Raw genomic sequence first — 19,915 nt, forward strand, 5'->3', positions numbered from 1 at the left:
ATCGAATTCAGCACCACCTTCCTAACCGGTAATCTTCTTCCTGACCTCTCCGCCCCCACCCCAGTCTGACTTATCACCCTCACCTTGACCTCTTTCCACCTATCGCATTTCCGCCGCTCCTCCCCCAAGTCTCTCCTCCCTACCTTTTATCTTAGCCTGCTGGACAAACTTTCCTCATTCCTGAAGAAGGGCTTATGCCCTAAACGTCGGTTGTCCTATAATAGTAGTGTTGTCCCAGTCGAATTCATGTTGCTTGTCATCTGCGTGTGGTTACTCAGGATAGCTGCCTCACAGCTTCCTGCACTTCTTGCTCTGATAATGGGGCTTTGAGAAAGGTCTGTTGTTCGGGAGTCACACCCGGGAGCTTCAGATCTCTAAAAAAGGATTCCATTTTGGCCTGCCCCTCCTCACAATTCTCAGACTGTTATAATTTAGAGTAGAACCTCTGGAATGCCACATTAATCTTTTTAGAATCACATGTTAGGTTCCCAGACCCTTTACTAATCGCTGTAATGGTTTGGGGAGCATCTCTCTTTCTGGCAAGGTATGCTAAGTATTTTCCTGGATTGTCACCATGCTCGTATAACCTTTGCTTTGCAAAAGCCAGCTCCTCCTTTGCCATCTGCGTGAGCGCGGAATTTAGTGCAGACCGCAGTGCCGTAATCCTCTTTAGTTTGACCAACGAGGGTCTGTCAAAATAGGCCTTCTCGGCTGCCTTCAACCGTGCTTCAAGGAGACGTTGATGCTCACCCTTCTGCCGCTTCCTACTTGTGGAATATGAAATAACTAACCCTCTGGCATAAGCTTTGGCAGTTTCCCAGAGAACAGATGAGCTATCAACCGAGCCTATGTTGATGTCTAGGAATGCCCGAAATTCCCTAGAGAAATACTCTACAAACTTGTTGTCCATGAGAATAAAGGGGTCTACTCGCCAGTACCTTGAATCCACTGTAACATCCTTTAATTTTAACCATGAGGTACACTGGAGCATGATCAGAGATGGCAATATTACCAATCGTACAGGATGCCACCAGATCCAGGGTTACCGCAGGGGTCAGAAAAAAATCAATCCTCGTGTGACATCTGTGCGGATTGGAGAAAAACGTAAAATCCCGACCTGTAGGGTGGAGACACCTCCAGACGTCCACCAATCCTAATTCCCCACACAAACCCAATAACTGTTTAGTTTGTGCCGAGGGTTTAGTTAGGCCAACTGTCTACTGTGGGGTCCATGAGGCAGTTAAAATCTCCCCCTGTAATGATGTGCCGAGACTTGAGACTTATCAGTTTAGAAAAAGCATCTACCAAGAATTTAAGAGGAGGAGCTAGGGGACAATAAACATTTAAAATGCCATATTCTTCCCCATTTATCAAGACTTTAAGAATTACAAACCTCCGGTATGTGTCTTTACCACATTCCAACAATTTAAATGAGAGATTTTTCCTAACCAATATAGCCACTCCCCTACTTCTGGTATTAAATGATGATAAGTATACTCAGTCAAAGCCATTCTGCTGTAACTTCAGATGCTCCTTGTCATACAAATGTGTCTCCTGTAACAAAGCAATATCCACCTTCTCCTTTCTAAGACGCAAGAGTACCTTCTTTCTCTTAATTGATGAGTGACTTCCCTTGGTATTCCAGGTGCACCATTTAATCAAATCATTAGCCATAATCTTCTGCAATTACATTTAAATTCCAGAGAGGAGAAAGCCGAACCACAAATTGCTGAGCCTTGGTGTCACATGATCCACCAAATATAAAAACTACATAAACTAAAACACTACATTTAACAAACATACAAAATTATTAAAAATAAAAAACAACAAAAACCAGAAAACAAACTAACATATAAAGCGGCAATAGCGCTGAGTAGGGGAACTCACCCTCTGCCCAGAGGGGGCAACTACCCATCCAAAACTGCCCATAAATAGGCATCTAACCATCTCAGCCACCTTCACTTCTCCCAGCTAGAGCCGCATCGCAAGCACAAGCTAAAAAGAATAAATACCCCACAGAATATCAATATGAATTTTAAAAATTATTTTATATAAAAAAGGGGAATAAATACCCCACCCATCCTTTGGTATGTCCTAACTTAGAAATTTAAAATGTACATCTTAACCACCGCCAGACATAGTTTGAACCAAATTATTATCAATAGAGGGAAAAAAAAGGGAAAAACAAAGCTCCAACCGGATTTCCTCCATTTCTTTTACAGAATGATAAACGCATACCCAAGCAACAATATTTATACATACTACAATTGTTTAACTTAGGTTAGTTTGTCCACAAAGTCTCTTGCCTTCTCCGATGTGTCAAAGAGATGCATGGCCACACAGTCAGTCGCCTGAGGCAGGAATTGAACCCGGGTCTCTGGCGCTGCGAGGCAGCAGTGCTAACCACTGTGCCACCGTGCCGCCCACAAAGTATCTGAGTACTGAATCCCAAGCTCCTTAAATCTTCTCTTGACACCATCATACGATTTTCGTTTCTGGATCACCACTGCAGAAAATCCTGAAAAAACATTATCTAAGACCCCTCGTAAATTAGGGCCTTTAGATCCTTCCCCTGGAGTCTGGAAGCCTCCATGACACTCTCCTTATCCCGGTAATGATGGAACCGCACCAGGAAAGGACGAGGGCATTGACCCAGACTCGACCTCCGTGCTGCGACCCGGTGAGCCCTCTCTATCTTCAATCCTCTCGTGCCAGTCTCCAAGTCAAGGAATTTCAGAAGCCAATTTTCAACAAATTCCGCAGGCCGCTCACCCTCCTTAGCCTCAGGCAGACCGATGATCCGAATGTTTTTTCTCCTGCCCCTGTTTTCAAGATCATCCACTTGGTCACGCAAATTACGAACCTGCGTCTTCAGGGCTTGGATCTCTTCCTTGAAAGAACAGCTTCCACCACTGTGACCCTGTGCTCCACCTCATCTGTCCTCTTCTCCAGGTCTCCCAGCTTCTGCTCATGCTTCTGCAGCATGAGAGAGACTGGAGCCAGCTTCAATTCAATCTGTTTTCCCAACATCTCGCGAGATTTCGAGCGCTGGTTCACCCGGTCCTGGAGAGTAATCTGCTCTGAGGCTGCTGCAGGCTGACCTGCAGGCCTGGCCTCAGATGCTCCTCCTCCTTCCTTTTTAGGCATTTCTGGACAGCTGAAGATACAGCTAAGTCAATTTTTAAATGTTTCTTGGGGCTCCACAATCTTTCCAACACCCCAAGAAATTCTGATGACCTGGGTTGGGTGGGTTTAAGGACTGTCCTGCTCCTGCTGCGATGCGAAGCTCTGCAGTGCGATCTTCTCAGATCGCCGCCATCTTAGATCCCCTCCTGGCTTAATTATTGATTGAAACCATATAATTATTGTGAGAATATGCCAAACATTTGATTCTAATTTTGCTTTAAAATGGTGTATAAATAGTATCATGCTTCAATGTGAAAAGTGCAGTCTGAATGCAAGTAGTTCCTAATAAGTTCTGTGAAGTTCTATGCCGTCAGTTCCTGTCATTGCTTATCCATCCAATGTAAATTTACTTACCTGTCCAAAATGTAATGTACACTTCGTTGCCCATTGCAACCCCAGTCTTTGCATACTGTGCATGTGCAATCCTCGCAGTTTTGTAAAATCACTGTCGGAGGTTTTTGGGTAATGTAACCTGCGTGAACAGTTGGACTTTGCTGTTTTATGATTAATTTTACTATAAAAGTATTATGTGTATATTTTTAAGGCTAGAATAACCAATCTCTTTTGCAGCTTTTGTTGAAGCTTTGGAATCTTTTCCAGTGCTCAATTAAAAGATTTAATGGATGCATAAGCAGTAAATGATGTGTATTCACAAAGCAATGCCCTTTCTTGACCAAATGACTCCGTGGTCCAAAAGCTTAGTCTGCGAGAAGCACAGATTTTTCATGTTCTAGGGTGACAAGAGAGAGAGCAGACAATGTGCCCGAACTTTGCCCCTCAAAGTTCCACTTAAGTCTCTTGCCGAGGTTTTAATCCACACTGGTTAACAATGAGTATAACATACTGATTTGTCTTTCTTCACATTTTTGCCACTTTGAACACAGCATATTCTCTACTGCATCTACACCTTCATGATTCAATTTTCATGATTCTTCCAATGCCATTGCAGCCATTTTGTCCACAAAGGCATCTGTGTGAACTATCAGGGTTCCTTGTTCATCCCACTAAGACTCGTAGAGTTACATAGCGAGGAAACAGACCCTTTGGTCCAACTCATCTGTGCTGACCAAGTTTTCCAAACTAAACCAATCCCATTTGCTGGCATTTGGCCCATATTCTTCTAAACCTTTCCTATTCATGTACCTGTCCAAATTTCTTATAAATATTGTAACTGTTTCACTTCTATCTGTCTGTTCTGTTTGTCCTTTGGGCCATCAAGAGGTATGATCAGTTAATGTGTTGTAATGATATCAATGCCACATCTTGGTCCTGCCGATTAATCCACTCATTATATTTCCCACATATTTGATCACATCAAGACCATGGCTCACAAGGTCATAATATATTAGACCAGAGTGGGCCTTTCAGCTCATCGAGTCTAACAATCCTCAACTTTCTTGCCTTTACCGTATAGCCTTTGTTTCTCTTACTGATTTAAGCCATGTGTGCCATAGCCTTGGATATACATAATGCCCCAGCCTCTGCAACCTTGTGTAATAAAGAATTCCACAGATTCATTACCCTCTAAAAGAAGTTGTTTCTCTTCATATTTCACTTAAGTGACCTCTTATTCTGAGATCATGATCTCTGACTCAAGACTCTCCCCAGGGGAGACACCCTTTCTGCACCTGCAGTCAAGTCCACCAAAAACTTGTGTTTCAATTCAGGCTGCATCTCATTCTGCTCAACCCAATAAGTACAGACTCAGCTTCTTAAATCTCTCCTCATAGTCAGCCTTCCATACTCAATAGCAGCCTAGTGAACCTTCTCTGAACTGCCTCCAATGCCAGCTTGGCTAAGATATGGGGCCCAGAATTGTTTTAGAATTCCAGTTGTGGTCTGACTAGTCTTTTGTAAAATTTTAGTAAAATCTCCCTGTTTTCATACTTGATTCCCTTTGAAATAAATGCCAACGTTCTATTTGCCTTCCCTATTACCTACTGAACTTGGATGCTGGATTTTTGTGAATTATGTGTGAGGAGTCTCAAGTCTCTTTGTGCAATAGCTTTCTGCAGTCTTTCTCCATTTAAATAATAGCTAGTTTCACTACTTCTGCCAAAGTCCATTACATCACATTTTCCCACATATTCCATCTGCCAAGCTTTTGTCCACTTGGTTAACCTTTCTATGTTTTTCTGCAGACTGAGACTCATTGAAATATCAATTGGCTCATTGTTAACAGGATCAAAGCTATTGTCCTTGGTTCTCACCAGTATATACATGATGCCTCTTATATGGACTGCCCGCTCAGTTCGAACACATGGTGCTGAACATTTTTTTATATAGAGTCACGAACTTATTCCAAATCAAATAAATGCAAAGACACTTTTTTTATATTTTAAAAATATGTCCATGCAAAAGTCTCTCTCTACTTCTGAAAGTCATTGGTGTCTTCACTTGTGATGTAGCAGAGGTGACTTGCCCCAACTGAATCAAGTGATATAAAAAATTATATCTTCAGAGTCTCTGAGGAATGTAGTGTTCAGCAAATACTGTCTGTTTGGATGTGCTGTTATTTGGATTCGCATAATCTCTGACTCTGCTTTTTTTGGTTTAGAAAAATATTTTTATTTCTAGCCAGGATTTTTTACACATCATCTTCTGTATTGAATGGTATGCTGGAGGGATAAGATGGCTAGGCATCCCAATGTGCAGGCCTTAAATCAAGCCTGAGGCTCTGAAATTGAGACAGTCTGAGACATGAAGTTTTGCTTTGGGGAAAAATTGATGAAACATGACCAATTATTCAGTGCTTCCTGCTCTTTCTTTTTGTGGCAGTATCCTCCTATGTCTTTGACAAAACAAAGCAGTGTATTGGAACCATGATGATTGAAATTGACTTCCTGCAGAAAAAGAGTGTGGACTCAAACCCATATGACACTGATAAGATGGCAGCGGAGTTCATTCAGCAGTTCAACAACCAGGCGTTTTCCACCGGCCAGCAGGTACAGCTTCCTGTTGCTTGGGTGGAATTATAAAGCAATCACAGAAAATACTGGAGAAATTCATTAGGTCTGACAGCATTTGTGGAGAGAGAAACATGTTTTTTCACTTCTAATCTGAAAAGACTTGTTCAGAACTGAAAGGTGTGGAAAATGTTTTTGAATACTTTTGATAGCTAGAGAGGAAACTGTATTGTGAGCAGTGAATGCAGCAGATTAGATTGAAAGAAATACAGTTGAAATGCTACTTTACCTGGAAGCTGCAATCAGGACTTTGGACACCGAGGAGGGAGGAGGAGATGAACAACTTCTTTGTCTTTTGCACTGGGTCTTTATCTTTACCTCTGCCTCTGCTAGAAGTATTAAAAAAATCATTTTCCAACATACTGCAACTCTGAATCTGTTCCTCTGTCCATAGATGCTACTTTTCCTGGTGAGTTTCTCCAGGATTCTCTGTTTAAGATTTAACACATCACGGTATTTTGTCTTTATTAAGTGTGTCCTTTTATACTTGGCAGAGAATGATTGGATAAACAGAAATTTAAAGTGGCAAATCTGTGATAGGTTACACAAATAAAAAGTAACTTTTGTATTTGCTTGTTGCTTTCCCAGGATTTTAAATGTTAAAGGAAGTGAATCTGTCCACATGAATTGTAGACACGTCCCTCATCCAACTTGGGGAAAGCTTCACATGTTCATGTTGGATCTCATTCCCTTTCTGTTTGGTTATTGATTTGCAGTTGTGATGACCAACTAAGCTGACCAAAGTTTGGCTGAAAGCAGATAAAGTTTCTTTTTCTTCTTTAGTCCTATTTTTGTTTTTCATAGCAAGTGAATCCTTCACATTATGGAAGAGCAAGGTTCTTTTCTAATTGTAAAAATACGTACTAATCAGAATTTTCTAACAGTACTGGCAGGTGAATGCCCCGCAAAGTGGTGTTAGTTTGATCTAAGTCAAGGAATAAGTAACCAGTTAATAACCTGCCCATTACTCCTCAGTAACCAGAAATGTGATAATGTTTTTTGGCAATTCATTGAATATATGAAGTTGTGAGGATTCTTGATTGAGATTATGAACTTTGATTGTTTGTTGGCTTTTTAAGGCCATCAATTTATCAACTCTAATGAATAGCTGTTTCTAGATGGTTCTAGTTCTGGGGATATCTAACTAAGCAGCCAGTTTTGAAAGATCACAAAATAAAGCAGCACGTGCAATCTCGGTTTTCAAATTGGCGTTTACCCATGACGGTGAATAATTCTCCCATTTCTTCCTTTGCTCCATAGCTTGTGTTCAGTTTTAATGACAAACTTTTTGGATTACTGGTGAAAGATATTGAAGCTATGGACCCCAGCATTCTGAAGGGAGAGCAAGCCTCTGGCAAACGACAGAAGGTAAGGGTTTAACATTAATTTTCAACTATGTTTGTTACGAAAACCATGTTTGTAAAATGTGCTAAAAATGGACATGACACAAGAAGCCCTAAATAGGTCAGACCACATCTACGATTTATTAAGGACATGGACGCTAGAGCAAACCTTTGTTTGATTTTTGACCCATGACTCTGCAATAACTTGGCTTTTCATTTCATGAATGTAGCTTGACCAGAATGTTTCTGTGATTTTCTGCTTTGTTTTCAGATCTCCATCATAGGCAATCTTTTGTAAATTTTGCCTTGAGTTTTGGTTTTTGGAAGATTCTCCCTAAGAGGTTAAACTAATTAGCCTTTCATGTTTCACTGCATTATGCACAGAGTTTCAATGTCGACACCTCAAAGGGAGTATTCCAGTATCAATGGCAGGCAGTAATTATGGATGCAAGACTTATGAAAGAGAGTTTCTTTAAATTGTTCCCTGGGATATGGACATCAGTGGCAAGACTAACATCTGTTGCCCAACCCTGGTTGGTCTTGAGATGGCAATGGTGTTAAGCAGCTTCTTGAACTGCTGCAGTCCGGAAATACTGTAAAGCATTTCTGTACAGTTTGATTAGTATATTGTAATTTTACCATCACCATTAAGAGTCTACCCACTTCCTCCTGGCATTGAATGCTGTAACCACTAAAATATTCCAGCAGTGGCATCCCATGTGCCATTGAAGAAGGATGTTGCTGGACATAAATGTGGTGTAAATATTGATTGCTACTTAATAGCCTAATCATAAATATTTTCTGGTTCTTATTGGTTGTTGGCACAAACTATTTTGTTATTGGAGAGAAATTGCAAATGAAGTGGAAGACTGAAGGAGATGAAAGCGGTGAAACTATATAGGTCTGTCACATCATCCCAAGAAGCATTTACAATAGTGGTTTGGGCCTGAGATGATTGGTTTCTGAAAGTAACATTTTTCATGCTAAATGTGATTCCAGTGACAAAAAAGATTCCTTATGCCCCATTGAGTTCAGTTAGCAGCACTCCTTGAGAGAGGCTGACACTCTCAGCTCCAAGTTCTTCTGCCCGTGTTTGCATTGTAACTGTGCTGAGACTGGAGCAGAATGGTGAGTGACAATGAGTAAATTATTGGCAATCGATTGCACTTTTAGCAATTCCTTGCGTTACTTTTGAATCTTAGATATAGTCAGGATGTGGGTCGCTGTGGGTAGTAGTTTGTCAGAGCATAAGACATAGAATCAGAAATTAGGCAAATTCAGCCCATCAAATCTGCTCCGCCATTCAATCATGGTTGATAAGTTTCTCAACCCCATTCTCCCACTTTCTTCTCGTAACCCTTGATCCTCTTGATACTTGAGAATCTATCTATCTCAATCTTGAGTATACTCGATGACCTGGCCTCTGCAGCCTTCAGTGGCAGTGAATTCCATAGATTCACCACTCTGTGGCTGAAGAAGTTTCTCCTTATCTCTGGTCTAAAAGGTCTTCCCCTTACTGTAAACCTGTGCCCTTGGATCCTCATTTCTCCTACCAATGGCAACATCTTCCCAACATCCACTCTGTCCATGCCATTCGGTATTCTATTAGATTTAATTGAACCCCACCCCCCCCCCCCCCATCCTTCAAAACACTGTTGAATATAGGCCCAGCGTCCTCAAACATTCCTCATATGTTAAGCTTTTCATTCCTGGGACCATTCTCGTGAACCTCCTCTGAACGCACTCCAAGGTCAGAACATCCTTCCTGAGGTATGGGGGCCAAAACCCCACACAATACTCCAAATATGGTCTGACCAGGGCCTTATAGATCCTCAGAAGTACATCCCTGCTTTTATATTCAAGCCCTATCAAAATAAATGCCATCATTACATTTGCTTTCCTAACTACTGACTCAACCTGTAAGTTTACCTTGAGAAATTCCTGTCCTATAACTACCAACTCTTTGCACTTCAAACTTATGAATTTTCTCCCCACTTAGAAAATAGACCTTGCCTCTATTCTTCCTACAAAAGTCATGATTTGGATGTGTCGGTGTTAGACTGAATGTACAAAGTTAAAAATCACGCAACACCAGGTTATAGTCCGGCAGGTTTATTTGGAAGTCTAAGCATTCAGAGCACTGCTCCTTCAAGCGGTGGTTGTGGATGAAAGAGCAGCGCTCCGAAAGCTTGTGTTTCCACATAAACCTGTTTGATTATAACCTGGTGTTGTGTGATTCCTCAATTTCTTTGCCCACTTCTTTCTGCCGTTTTTTTTGCCCACTCTCCTAACCTGTCCAAATCCTTCTGCAGTCTCCCCCCCGCCTCAATTCTATGTGTCCCGCCACCTATCTTTGTATCATTTGCAAACTTAGCCAGAATGCCCTCAGTTTTTTCATCTTGGTTTTTACTGTATAAAGTGAAAAGGTGTGGTCCCAACACTGAACATTGCGTAACACCACTTGTCGCCATTTGTAATCCTGAGAAAGGACCAATTTATCCTCACTGTCTGCTTTGTGACCAACTGCCAGGCTTCCATCCATGCTAGCACCTTACCTCTAACACCATGGGCCCTTATCTTACTCAGTAGCCTCCTGTGTGGCACTTTGTCAAAGACCTTCTTGAAGTTCAGGTAGATAAAATCCATTGGCTCTCCTTCGTCTAATCTGTTTGTTACTTCCTCAAAGAATTCCAGCAGATTTAGCAGGCATGACCTCCCCTCGATGAAATCATGATGACTTTGGAGTATTTTAACCATACATTTTCAACTATTCACAAATCTCATCCTTAACAATGGATTCCAGGATCTTGCCCACCATCGTGGTTCGGCTAAATGGTCTGTAATTTTCCAGCTTTTGCCTTGGTCCTTTTTAAAATGGGTGTCAATTTTCTAGTCATCTGGGACCCTCCTGATTCTAGCGATTTCTTAAAGATCACCACTAATGCCTCCACTATCTCTGGAGTGTGTGGCCCATTTGATCTTGGTGATTTATCCATCTTCAGGCCATTCAGTTTTTCTAGCATCTTCTCCTTGGTGATGGCCACTATACTCAGGTCTGCCCCTTCACACTCTTGAAGTTTTGAGATATTACTGGTATGTTCCACAGTGAAGACTGATGTGAAGTAATTATTCAGTTCCCGAGCTATTTCCTTGTTCCCCACTATGATCTCACCAGCATCATTTTCCCATGGCCCAAATTCCACTTTTGCCTCTCTTTCACCCTTTTATATATCTAAAGAAACTCTTAGTCTTCCTTTATATTACTGGCTAGCTTAACCTCATATTTAATCTTCTCCCTCCTTATTCATCATTTTCCCATGGCCCAAATTCCACTTTTGCCTCTCTTTTATATATCTAAAGAAACTCTTAGTCTTCCTTTATATTACTGGCTAGCTTAACCTCATATTTAATCTTCTCCCTCCTTATTTCTTTTCTTTTGTTGCCCTCTGGCCTTTGTAAGCTTCCCAATCCTCTGGTTTCCCACTGCCCTTTGCCTCATTATATGCTAAGGGAATATGAACAGCTAGGAGCTAAATTAGCACAACCAAAAAGGTAATAATCTCTGGATTACTACCTGAACCACAAACTACTTGGTGCAGGGTCAATAAGATTAAGCATGTGAATGCGTGGCTCAAAAGATTGGTATGGGAGAAATGGGTTTGAATTCATGGGATATTGGCACTTGTACTGGGGACGAAGGGACCTTCTCCAGTGGGATGGTCTTCATCTGAACTGTGCCAGAACCAGAGTCTGAGTGAATCCCTTAATTAGGCCTGTGGACAGGGCTTTAAATTAACTGAAGGGGGTGGGTTCAGTGATAGGAGAAATTAGAAAACTCGAGCTAAATGAGGAGATAGGAGTGCTGTTTTCCTCTTATGCTATCCCTGACTTCCCTCATCAGACATGGTTGTCTCTTACTCCCTGTATCATGCTTCTTTTTCTTTGGGATGAATCTCTGCAGTGTCTCCTGGCTTTCTCCCAGAAACCCCTGCCATTGCTGTTCCACTGTTTTCCTGTCAGGGTCCTCTCCCAATCAGTTCTACCCAGCTTCTCCCTCATTGTCTCTGTAGTTGTCTTTATTCAGCTGTAATACGTTACCTATGATTCTGTCTTCTCCCTCTCAAATTGCAGAGTTAGTTGAATCGTATTATGATCACTGCCTCCTAAGGAGCTTAAGGTGAAGAAACCCTTATTAGGTCTGCCTCATTGCAAAGCACTCAATGCAGTATTGCCTGTTCCATAATGGGCTCCACCACAAGCTGCTCCAAAAAACCCATCTTGAACATTTCACTAATTCCTTTTTTTTTTGCAATCCAACCTGATTTTCCCAGTCCACCTGCATATTCACATCCCCATGATCATTGTAACTTTGCCTTTCCTACACATCTTTTCTATCTCCAGGTGTATCTTGCATTTCAGCTCCTGACTACTGTTTGGAGGTCTGTACATAACTCCAACTATGGATTTTCAACCTTTGTGGTTCCTTAATTCTGCCCACACAGATTCTATACCAACTGACCCTACTTTGCTTTTTACCATTGATTTTAGATTAGATTACTTACAGATTACTTAGTGTGGAAACAGGCCCTTCAGCCCAACAAGTCCACACCAACCCGCCGAAGCGCAACCCACCCCTACATTTACCCCTTCACCTAACTCTACGGGCAATTTAGCATGGCCAATTCACCTGACCTGCACATCTTTGGACAGTGGAAGGAAACCGGAGCACCCGGAGGAAACCCACACAGACACAGGGAGAACGTGCAAACTCCAATCACCTAATGAAGGAGCGTCGCTCCGAAAGCTAGAGTGCTTCCAATTAAACCTGTTGGACCATAACCTGGTGTTGTGTGACTTTTAACTTTGTACACCCCAGTCCAACACCGGCATCTCCAGCCCATTCAGGAGAGATGTTAGGAAGCACTTGTACATATGAAGGGTGCTAGATAGTGCGGACTGCAGATGCTGGAGATCAGAGTTGAGAATGTGGTGCTGGAAAAGCACAGCAGGTCAAGGAGCAGGCGAATAGGCACAAGCCCTTCACCAGGAAAGGTGGTAATGTTTGGAACTCTTCCACAAATAGCAATGATGCTAGTTCAGTTCATTTTAAATCAGTGATTTAAATCAAAATTATGTGGTTCATTTTAAATCTGAGATTTTTTTTAAGCAAAGGTATTAAGGGATGTAGGTAAATGATGGGTATGTGGAGTTATACCATGATCTCACGTGACCTTGATGTCAAAGACCGTCATTGTACTGAAGACATGCTTCTTGGAAGGATCTGTACAAGTGTTCCTATGATTTTGTTATAAATGAGCATGTGCTCATAGGAGAGTAAATGAATTGTCCTGTTTTTGTGGGCAGGACAAAAATGGGCAATTTTCTACATTGCTGACGAGCTGCCATTGTTGTAACTTGCTGGAACTGCTTGGCAAGAGCGACTGCCATTTCTGGCGCACAGCCCTTCACTATAGCGAGGATGATCTTGGTATTCCAAGCCTGTGCTGTGTCCTGTGTGGTCAGCTATTTCTTGATATCGGGCAGAACAAATTTAATTAACTGAAGACCTGAAGAGGAGGCATACAGAGAAAATCAACCATACTCTGCTTCTGACTGACGTTGGTTCTGAATGCATCAATCTCATTGGTTGCTCTCATATTGAGCTCTGGTCTAATTGAGCATGGAGATGTGCTTGGAACATCCTTGACTTGTTGGTTGCATAATTCCATGAATTCCACTGTTAGTATACTGCAAAATACTGAAAGAAGGCAGTGCAAAGTGCACATAACAAATATTGGTATAATTGTACTCTTGCCAATTTGAATGGAGCTATGGCCTTTCTTGGCAGCGGTAGGAAACATCAGAGGGAAGAGTCATGCCTGGGTAGAACTCGGCTTTCTGTTTGCTATTTCCAGATGAGTGGGTGGGAGTGCTTCGGTAGCAGCAGAAAGAATGAGAGATGGGCATACTTTTAATTCTCATTTAATCTACTGCAGATATTGAGCTAGGCAGCCTAAGGAAGATGGATTTAAATCAATGGAAAAATTGCTAATACTTGTGGTGATATTTTTAGGCTGCATTTCTGTTACAAGATGGCTCTGAGATCCAACTAATATTTGTGTTATTTTATTAATCCAGATCGAACTTGGCCTGGCCATAGCCAATTCCCAGGTTATATTTGAAAAGTCTGATAGTTCATCACTAAATCTCATTGGTGAGTATATGTGAACCTTGTGATTCAATTTTTGTCAGCACCTCAAGTATTAGATGCCCTCAACCAGCACCTACACTCCTGTGGCTAATCCTTGCACAAATACATGGTGTGTTTCAACAGTAAAGGTATTCCCACTGCCTTCAGATTTTAAAATGTATTGTGCAAGAATACCTAAGTTTGCACAATGTAGTTAATTAAATTTCTCAACAGCTGATGTGTTACTCTCATAGTCAGTTGCAAAGACTTGTCATAATGAGCTCCATCTTTGTAATCTGGGCTGATTTGAAGGAACATGTATTCATGGACCTATTAGTTTCTCTCTCTCCTTTCCCTTGCACATGTTTTTGCACGTATTCTAGAGGATCTGAGCTTTTCCTAATTGCAGTGCCCTCTCATCCGCCACCTTCCCAAAAATCTCGGTGCATTTTTCTTCCCAAATGTTACCTTACCTTCACTTCCTTGAAAAACTGCTAAGGCTAGGTCAGTTGAAAATTTCAGAGCTAAGATTAATAAATTGTTATTGGAGTACGATGTAAGGAATATGAAAGCAAGATGATGAGTGAGTTAATTAACAGGTCAGTTATGATCTAATTGCTTGAAGGAATAGTCTCAAGTTACTGAATGGCATATGCTCATGTGTTCTGCAAGTCATCCCTGCCCATTTATGAAAATCCACTATTCAATTCGAGCGACATCCATGAATGAAGATAAAACATTAGGTAAAACAGTGCATTGAGATCACTTGTAATTTTTTTCTTGAGCAGTATTCACTGTGCAAGTCTGTTGATTCATGAACATGATTGCATATGAAAAGTCAGTGGTTGGGAAGTTTAGTGGAGATCAGCTGTGGCTTGTTGGAGCAGGTTGAACTTTGTCACTTTATTTTTCTTGAGTAAGCCTATTTATGCAACAGCTGTTGATAACTGAGGTTTGTGTAGTGTGAAATGTAATTTTTCATGAGTTTAATAATTGTAGGATGGGAGTGACCCCTCTCCTTGTAAATTCTCGGTGTATTGCTGCAGCTGCTGTTCATTCACTCATATCATGGTGCTACTATCAGATTTGTGGCTGCTTCCACAAAATTCACCTTCTAAGAAAGGCGGATTTGTGGAGCATGTCAATGGGTGCTTAACTTCGATAATTGTCACGACTGTATGAAGTTGCTACTGTGTTCCCCATGACATGCCCTATCTGCTGAATAGCACATTTTGAACTAACATGGTGAGAATGATCCTTGTTAAACAGGTTCAAGAAAGCTAAGGAGGTCTGTGCAATGAAACTTCACAATTTGGGCCACATTTCAAATCCCTGATGCTGAGATACAAACAATGCTGCACATTTTCCCAGCAGTGTCCCTTGCACAGATCAATGGCAATCTTAAATTCTTTAAATTAAAATGCCTTAAATTCAACAATGAAGAGGCCAGTATTTGATTTGGGGATTTTTATTCACTTAATATGTAGTAACTGCTCTGTGGAGTCTCATGCAATGTACACATGAGTTTTCCATCTGTTGAAGTGATATTTGGTAGACAAATATCAAAATCATTGTCTTGAAGTTTCTGGCCTAAGTACAATCGCAAGTAATATTTGGTATAGATTGTCTCTTTTGCAAATTATAAGCTTGACCGTCACCTGTGTCAGCCTTTTTATATGCAAAGAGTATCTGTAGCTTTTAAGTAGTTGCATTTTCCACTTTTGTTTTGACTATGAACAATTTGCCCCTTCTCCCAGACTTCATTTTGTTCCATTCTCAAAGACATTGAATCCAACATGGCTGTAGTCTTCTGGATGTCTGCATGGTTTTTCACACATGTCTGGACTCCTGAATGTTGGTGGTCTTTTTGATCATGGAGAATGTTGCATCCAAGGCTGATCCTGTCTTCATGATACATCTGACTGAATTCACTTTTCAGTGGAGTTACTATATAGTGACATGAATGGAAAATGTGAATGAATGATTTTTGTCCACTCCCTAGCCCTGGGCTACTGAGTCATATTGCAGTATCTTGGCACTTTCTGAGCTTGAGATGAGTTAATTTATCACAGGCCCATGGTAGAAACTTGAGGCATACTAAATTGAATGGCTCAGTTTCAGATTGACTATTTGGCGAGCTTTGAGTTTAAAAAAAAAATACATGGACTGTATTCACTGGTCAGAGGGGCAGAAATCAGAGAACTAAAAACTTAAGAGAAATGGTAAAGGACCTAAGCAAGAGTTAGGAGAATTTTCTTTTCACATAGTAAGTTCATGATCTGGATTTAACTACTTGAAAAGGTGTTGGAAGCAGATTTGATAGTAATTTTCAGAGAAATTGGATATAAACTTCAAAGAAAAATTAATAGGTAAGAATGAAGATGAGGGATTAATTGAATACATTTCAACGACTGGGCACAGACATGATGGCCTCCTATGAAGTAGCTAACTTGGACTTAATTTGTATCTTTGTTATTTTGTGATTGCTTTCTTTGTGTAAAATGTATCGAAACAATGAATGTTCACTGAAAGCATGACAACAAGTGTTGAAATTTGCTGTGTTTTTGGAATACTTTTTTCAAAATGTAATTCAAAAGAATGTGGGTGATGTCATTTAATGCCTGTGTCTTGTTGCCATACAAAAGTGTAATGACTGAGTGGCTTACTAGATCATTTACGTTGGAATGGCAACTTTCAATTCACTGAATGGCATTGGCTTTTATGACAATTTTGGTTTTTACTGGTACCAGCTTTTCATTTTTTAAAATGTCTTTTTTAAAAAAAACTGATTTCAATCTCTGAAAATACCATTGTCGGCTTTATATTTGCAATCTGGGGATTATTGGTCCAGGTGTGTGGATTGCTAACTATCCAACATGGGATCAAATTTGTATAAATCAAATTGCGTGCATAAATGCTAAGAAAGTCAAGTATAGCTTTGTTCTTTAGTCTTTTAATTAATGGGTTATTTCGAAATGTTTTAGTGAAGCTTTAAGTCACAAAAACAGTCACGCAAATTGAAATGGGTGGCCTGATCAAATACAATGGTTGTAATTGTGTTGCAATCCTGTGCATAACCATTAGATGGCGACAGATTTATGTTTGAGTAAGTCATGGCTTTTTGCATTCTTTTTTTAAAAGGTAAATCTAAAACCAAACAAGGAAGACAGTCCATCATTAACCCAGACTGGAACTTTGAGAAAATGGGAATTGGTGGCCTTGACAAAGAGTTTTCCGATATTTTTCGCCGAGCATTTGCTTCAAGAGTGTTTCCTGTAGATCTTGTGGAACAGATGGGTGAGTGCTGCACATAGTAATCCACAAACACCAGAAAGGCATGTTGGTTTAAACATTTGCTAGACTTAATACATTTTTCATAAATTCATCTTTCTTGATCCAGGTATTCATTGCTCCATCAGATCCACCTCTAACCCCACCACCCCCAATATTAGTTTGACTTGTTAATTTCTTTCTTGATCATACAACTTGTTGTTATGAGGTCTCTTGTTAGGTGCAAGGTAATGATTGAGTTGCTGTCTTCTCTGGCCCCTTTCAAAGTATCTCTGATAGATTAGTGGGTGGTGCTGTTTCAGTGAAATGAACTGATGGCTCTGTTGTTCTTGTCATCCTCCTCCTTTTCCTGTTCACAAAATATTTTCTGAAGCTGGTCAACTTTGAGCTCTTGTTTTCAAATGAAATTTGATAGAACCTCAATCTTTACTGATGTGCAGTGCCCAGGAATGTGACACACCACCTCTGAAGTAACTGCTGTTGAATGCTACATTCCTTACTTTGTTTTTCTCCTTTATAAACAAAAATCTAAGATATAGCCTTGTAAAAGGAAACCTTTCCATTCATCTAATTGCCCAAATTTCTCCTGTGAAGTGTTCATTGATCTTAATTTGGGCTATCAGCATTGAGCCAATTTTAGACAGTCAGCCTCTGATTAGTGCACCGGGAGTGGTTTAAAACACAGGGAATGCCACTTAGTTGCAATCTGGATAAGCAGATCATTTTAAGGTAGTTATGCCATTTTGTGGGCTAAGTAGAGAGTAAGTATTTTCTCTGGTGGGGGAGCTTTAGAACTGGGAGCCTTATTGCATCAAATGTCCTGTTTTGTGCTGTACATTGTGAGTAAGAAATATTGGATAGTAAATAGCCAAGGCATCGATGAGTTTTTTTAAAAAAAAGCCCTACGCCAAATGTAACTTCTGAGTCAGAGATGTACAGCATGGAAACAGCAACCTGTCCATGCCGACCAGGTATCCCAACCCAATCTCGTCCCACCTGCCAGCACCCGGCCCATATCCCTCCAAACCCTTCCTATTCATGTACTCATCCGAATGCCTCTCAAATGTTGCAATTGTACCAGCCTCCACCACATCCTCTGGCAGCTCATTCCATACACATACAACCCTCTGCGTGAAAAGGTTGCCCCTTAGGTCTCTTTTATATCTTTCCCCTCTCACGCTAAACCTATGCCCTCTAGTTCTGGACTCCCCCACCCCAGGGAAAAGACTTTGTCTGTTTATCCTATCCATGCCCCTCATAATTTTGTAAACCTCTATAAGGTCCAAATGAGACTTCACTGTTTACAAGTTCAGCCAGTTCTCACCAGGAAAAGGTCAATCAAATGTTCACCAGTTTAACATTGTTGATTTCTTTTTTGTTTGTGTGTTTGCGGAGAGGAGGGAGTTAGGGAGAGCAGGGGGAGGAGGAGTGGATGGGACAGTTGGTGGTGATTGAATTAGATTGCTACTTTTTCTGCACTCTTTTTCACTTTCTATCCTTCCTGAAAGGTCTGATTCCTCAGCTGCGTTGTGGTCAGATTGCACAGGTCACACACCTGTTTTAGTGGGTGAGGCTCTCCTCAGTGAGGATTAGTAGCATCTGACAGCAAACCTCCCAGGTCCAAGCAGCGATCACCAGCGCACCTGGCTTATCACCTGAACTTCGAAGTTCCCAACAGCTTGTTGTACAGAAGTAAAAGATGAAATGGTAACCTTTTAATGTGCCAGCCTCGAAAGGCCATCTAAATTCTGATAACATTTAATTTAGCACAAAGCTTAACTTTCCAGCACTATGGGGTAATTTCTGGAATTGGCTGTCAAACATTAATATGATTTCATTATTAGGACTAGTTTGACATATCCTGAGTGTGCTGTCAGCATTTTCTGGCCTGGCTCCAGGTTCGTGACTGTCTATGCAGCTGTGTACTCATTTCATTAGCAGTAAAAGGGGTATGTGTGTGTATGAGTGTTTCCAAAAATGTCGTTTAATTTTTTTTTAGCCCCTCCCTTTGTCCGAATCTGCTCATTCTCACTGACTTAGAGTATATTTCCAAGACCTCATACTTATGCTTAACATAATTTAAATACTAAGTCTCTTTTAATTAGTTAATGTGCAAATATATTTATTTAATATGCTGTATGCCAATAGAATAGTAAAGTTGAGGGATTTATTGTAATCTTTTAAATCCTGGTCTATAACTTTGCACTACATCACATAATGCAACAGGATTGACATTTGTTTGGCTATCTGGGGAAATTCCCTTTTTCTTAGGAATAAAGCATGCACCTAAGTATTCATGATTTGAAGTGCATTTTTGTTCTCTCTTTTTTGTTTTATAGACAAAGTCTCCTTCACTTCTCCCTTCTTACTCTGTGAATGTCCTAACTCTTGCAGGGGGTGCAGTTTTTAATCCATTAATCACTGCTGTACATAGGAGTGATGTCTGCATGTTTTCCAGATTAGATGACTGTGTAAAGGTCCAATGCTGTCCCTGCAGATGCCCATTGCTGGCAAGTGTCATTGGATATCGGATACTGAAGCCACTGCTATGCTCATTCAACTCTGTCCACCCCTCCCAGCCCCATCCCCATCCCCAAATAAAAGAACAAAGTCAGCCTTGTAACAACAATGGCTTTAATACAAACCTAGAGGCTGGCTTTGTGTCCTAGCAGAGCGCTTTAGGGAACATCTCCGGGACACCCGCACCAATCAACCGCACTGCCCCATGGCCCAACATTTGAACTCCCCCTCCCACTCTGCCGAGGACATGGAGGTCCTGGGCCTCCTTCACCGCCGCTCCCTCACCACCAGACGCCTGGAGGAAGAACGCCTCATCTTCCTCCTCGGAACACTTCAACCCCAAGGCATCAATGTGGACTTCAACAGTTTCCTCATTTCCCCTTCCCCCACCTCACCCTAGTTCTACGCTTCCAGCTCAG

At 41.0% G+C, this 19,915-nt stretch overlaps 1 protein-coding gene across 1 annotated transcript in view; it reads left to right on the top strand.

The window, feature by feature from the left end:
- The window catches only part of LOC122540015 (vesicle-fusing ATPase), a 278,045-nt gene that overhangs the window by 62,721 nt on the left and 195,409 nt on the right, over nucleotides 1-19,915 (top strand). Inside the window, exons 5-8 of the mRNA XM_043675302.1 lie at nucleotides 5,965-6,131; nucleotides 7,413-7,520; nucleotides 13,634-13,709; nucleotides 16,827-16,982. Coding sequence (XP_043531237.1) covers nucleotides 5,965-6,131; nucleotides 7,413-7,520; nucleotides 13,634-13,709; nucleotides 16,827-16,982 — 507 coding nt within the window. The remainder of the gene's footprint in view (nucleotides 1-5,964; nucleotides 6,132-7,412; nucleotides 7,521-13,633; nucleotides 13,710-16,826; nucleotides 16,983-19,915) is intronic.

This window comes from Chiloscyllium plagiosum, chromosome 33 (genome assembly GCF_004010195.1).
Source record: "Chiloscyllium plagiosum isolate BGI_BamShark_2017 chromosome 33, ASM401019v2, whole genome shotgun sequence".
NCBI lineage: Eukaryota > Metazoa > Chordata > Chondrichthyes > Orectolobiformes > Hemiscylliidae > Chiloscyllium > Chiloscyllium plagiosum.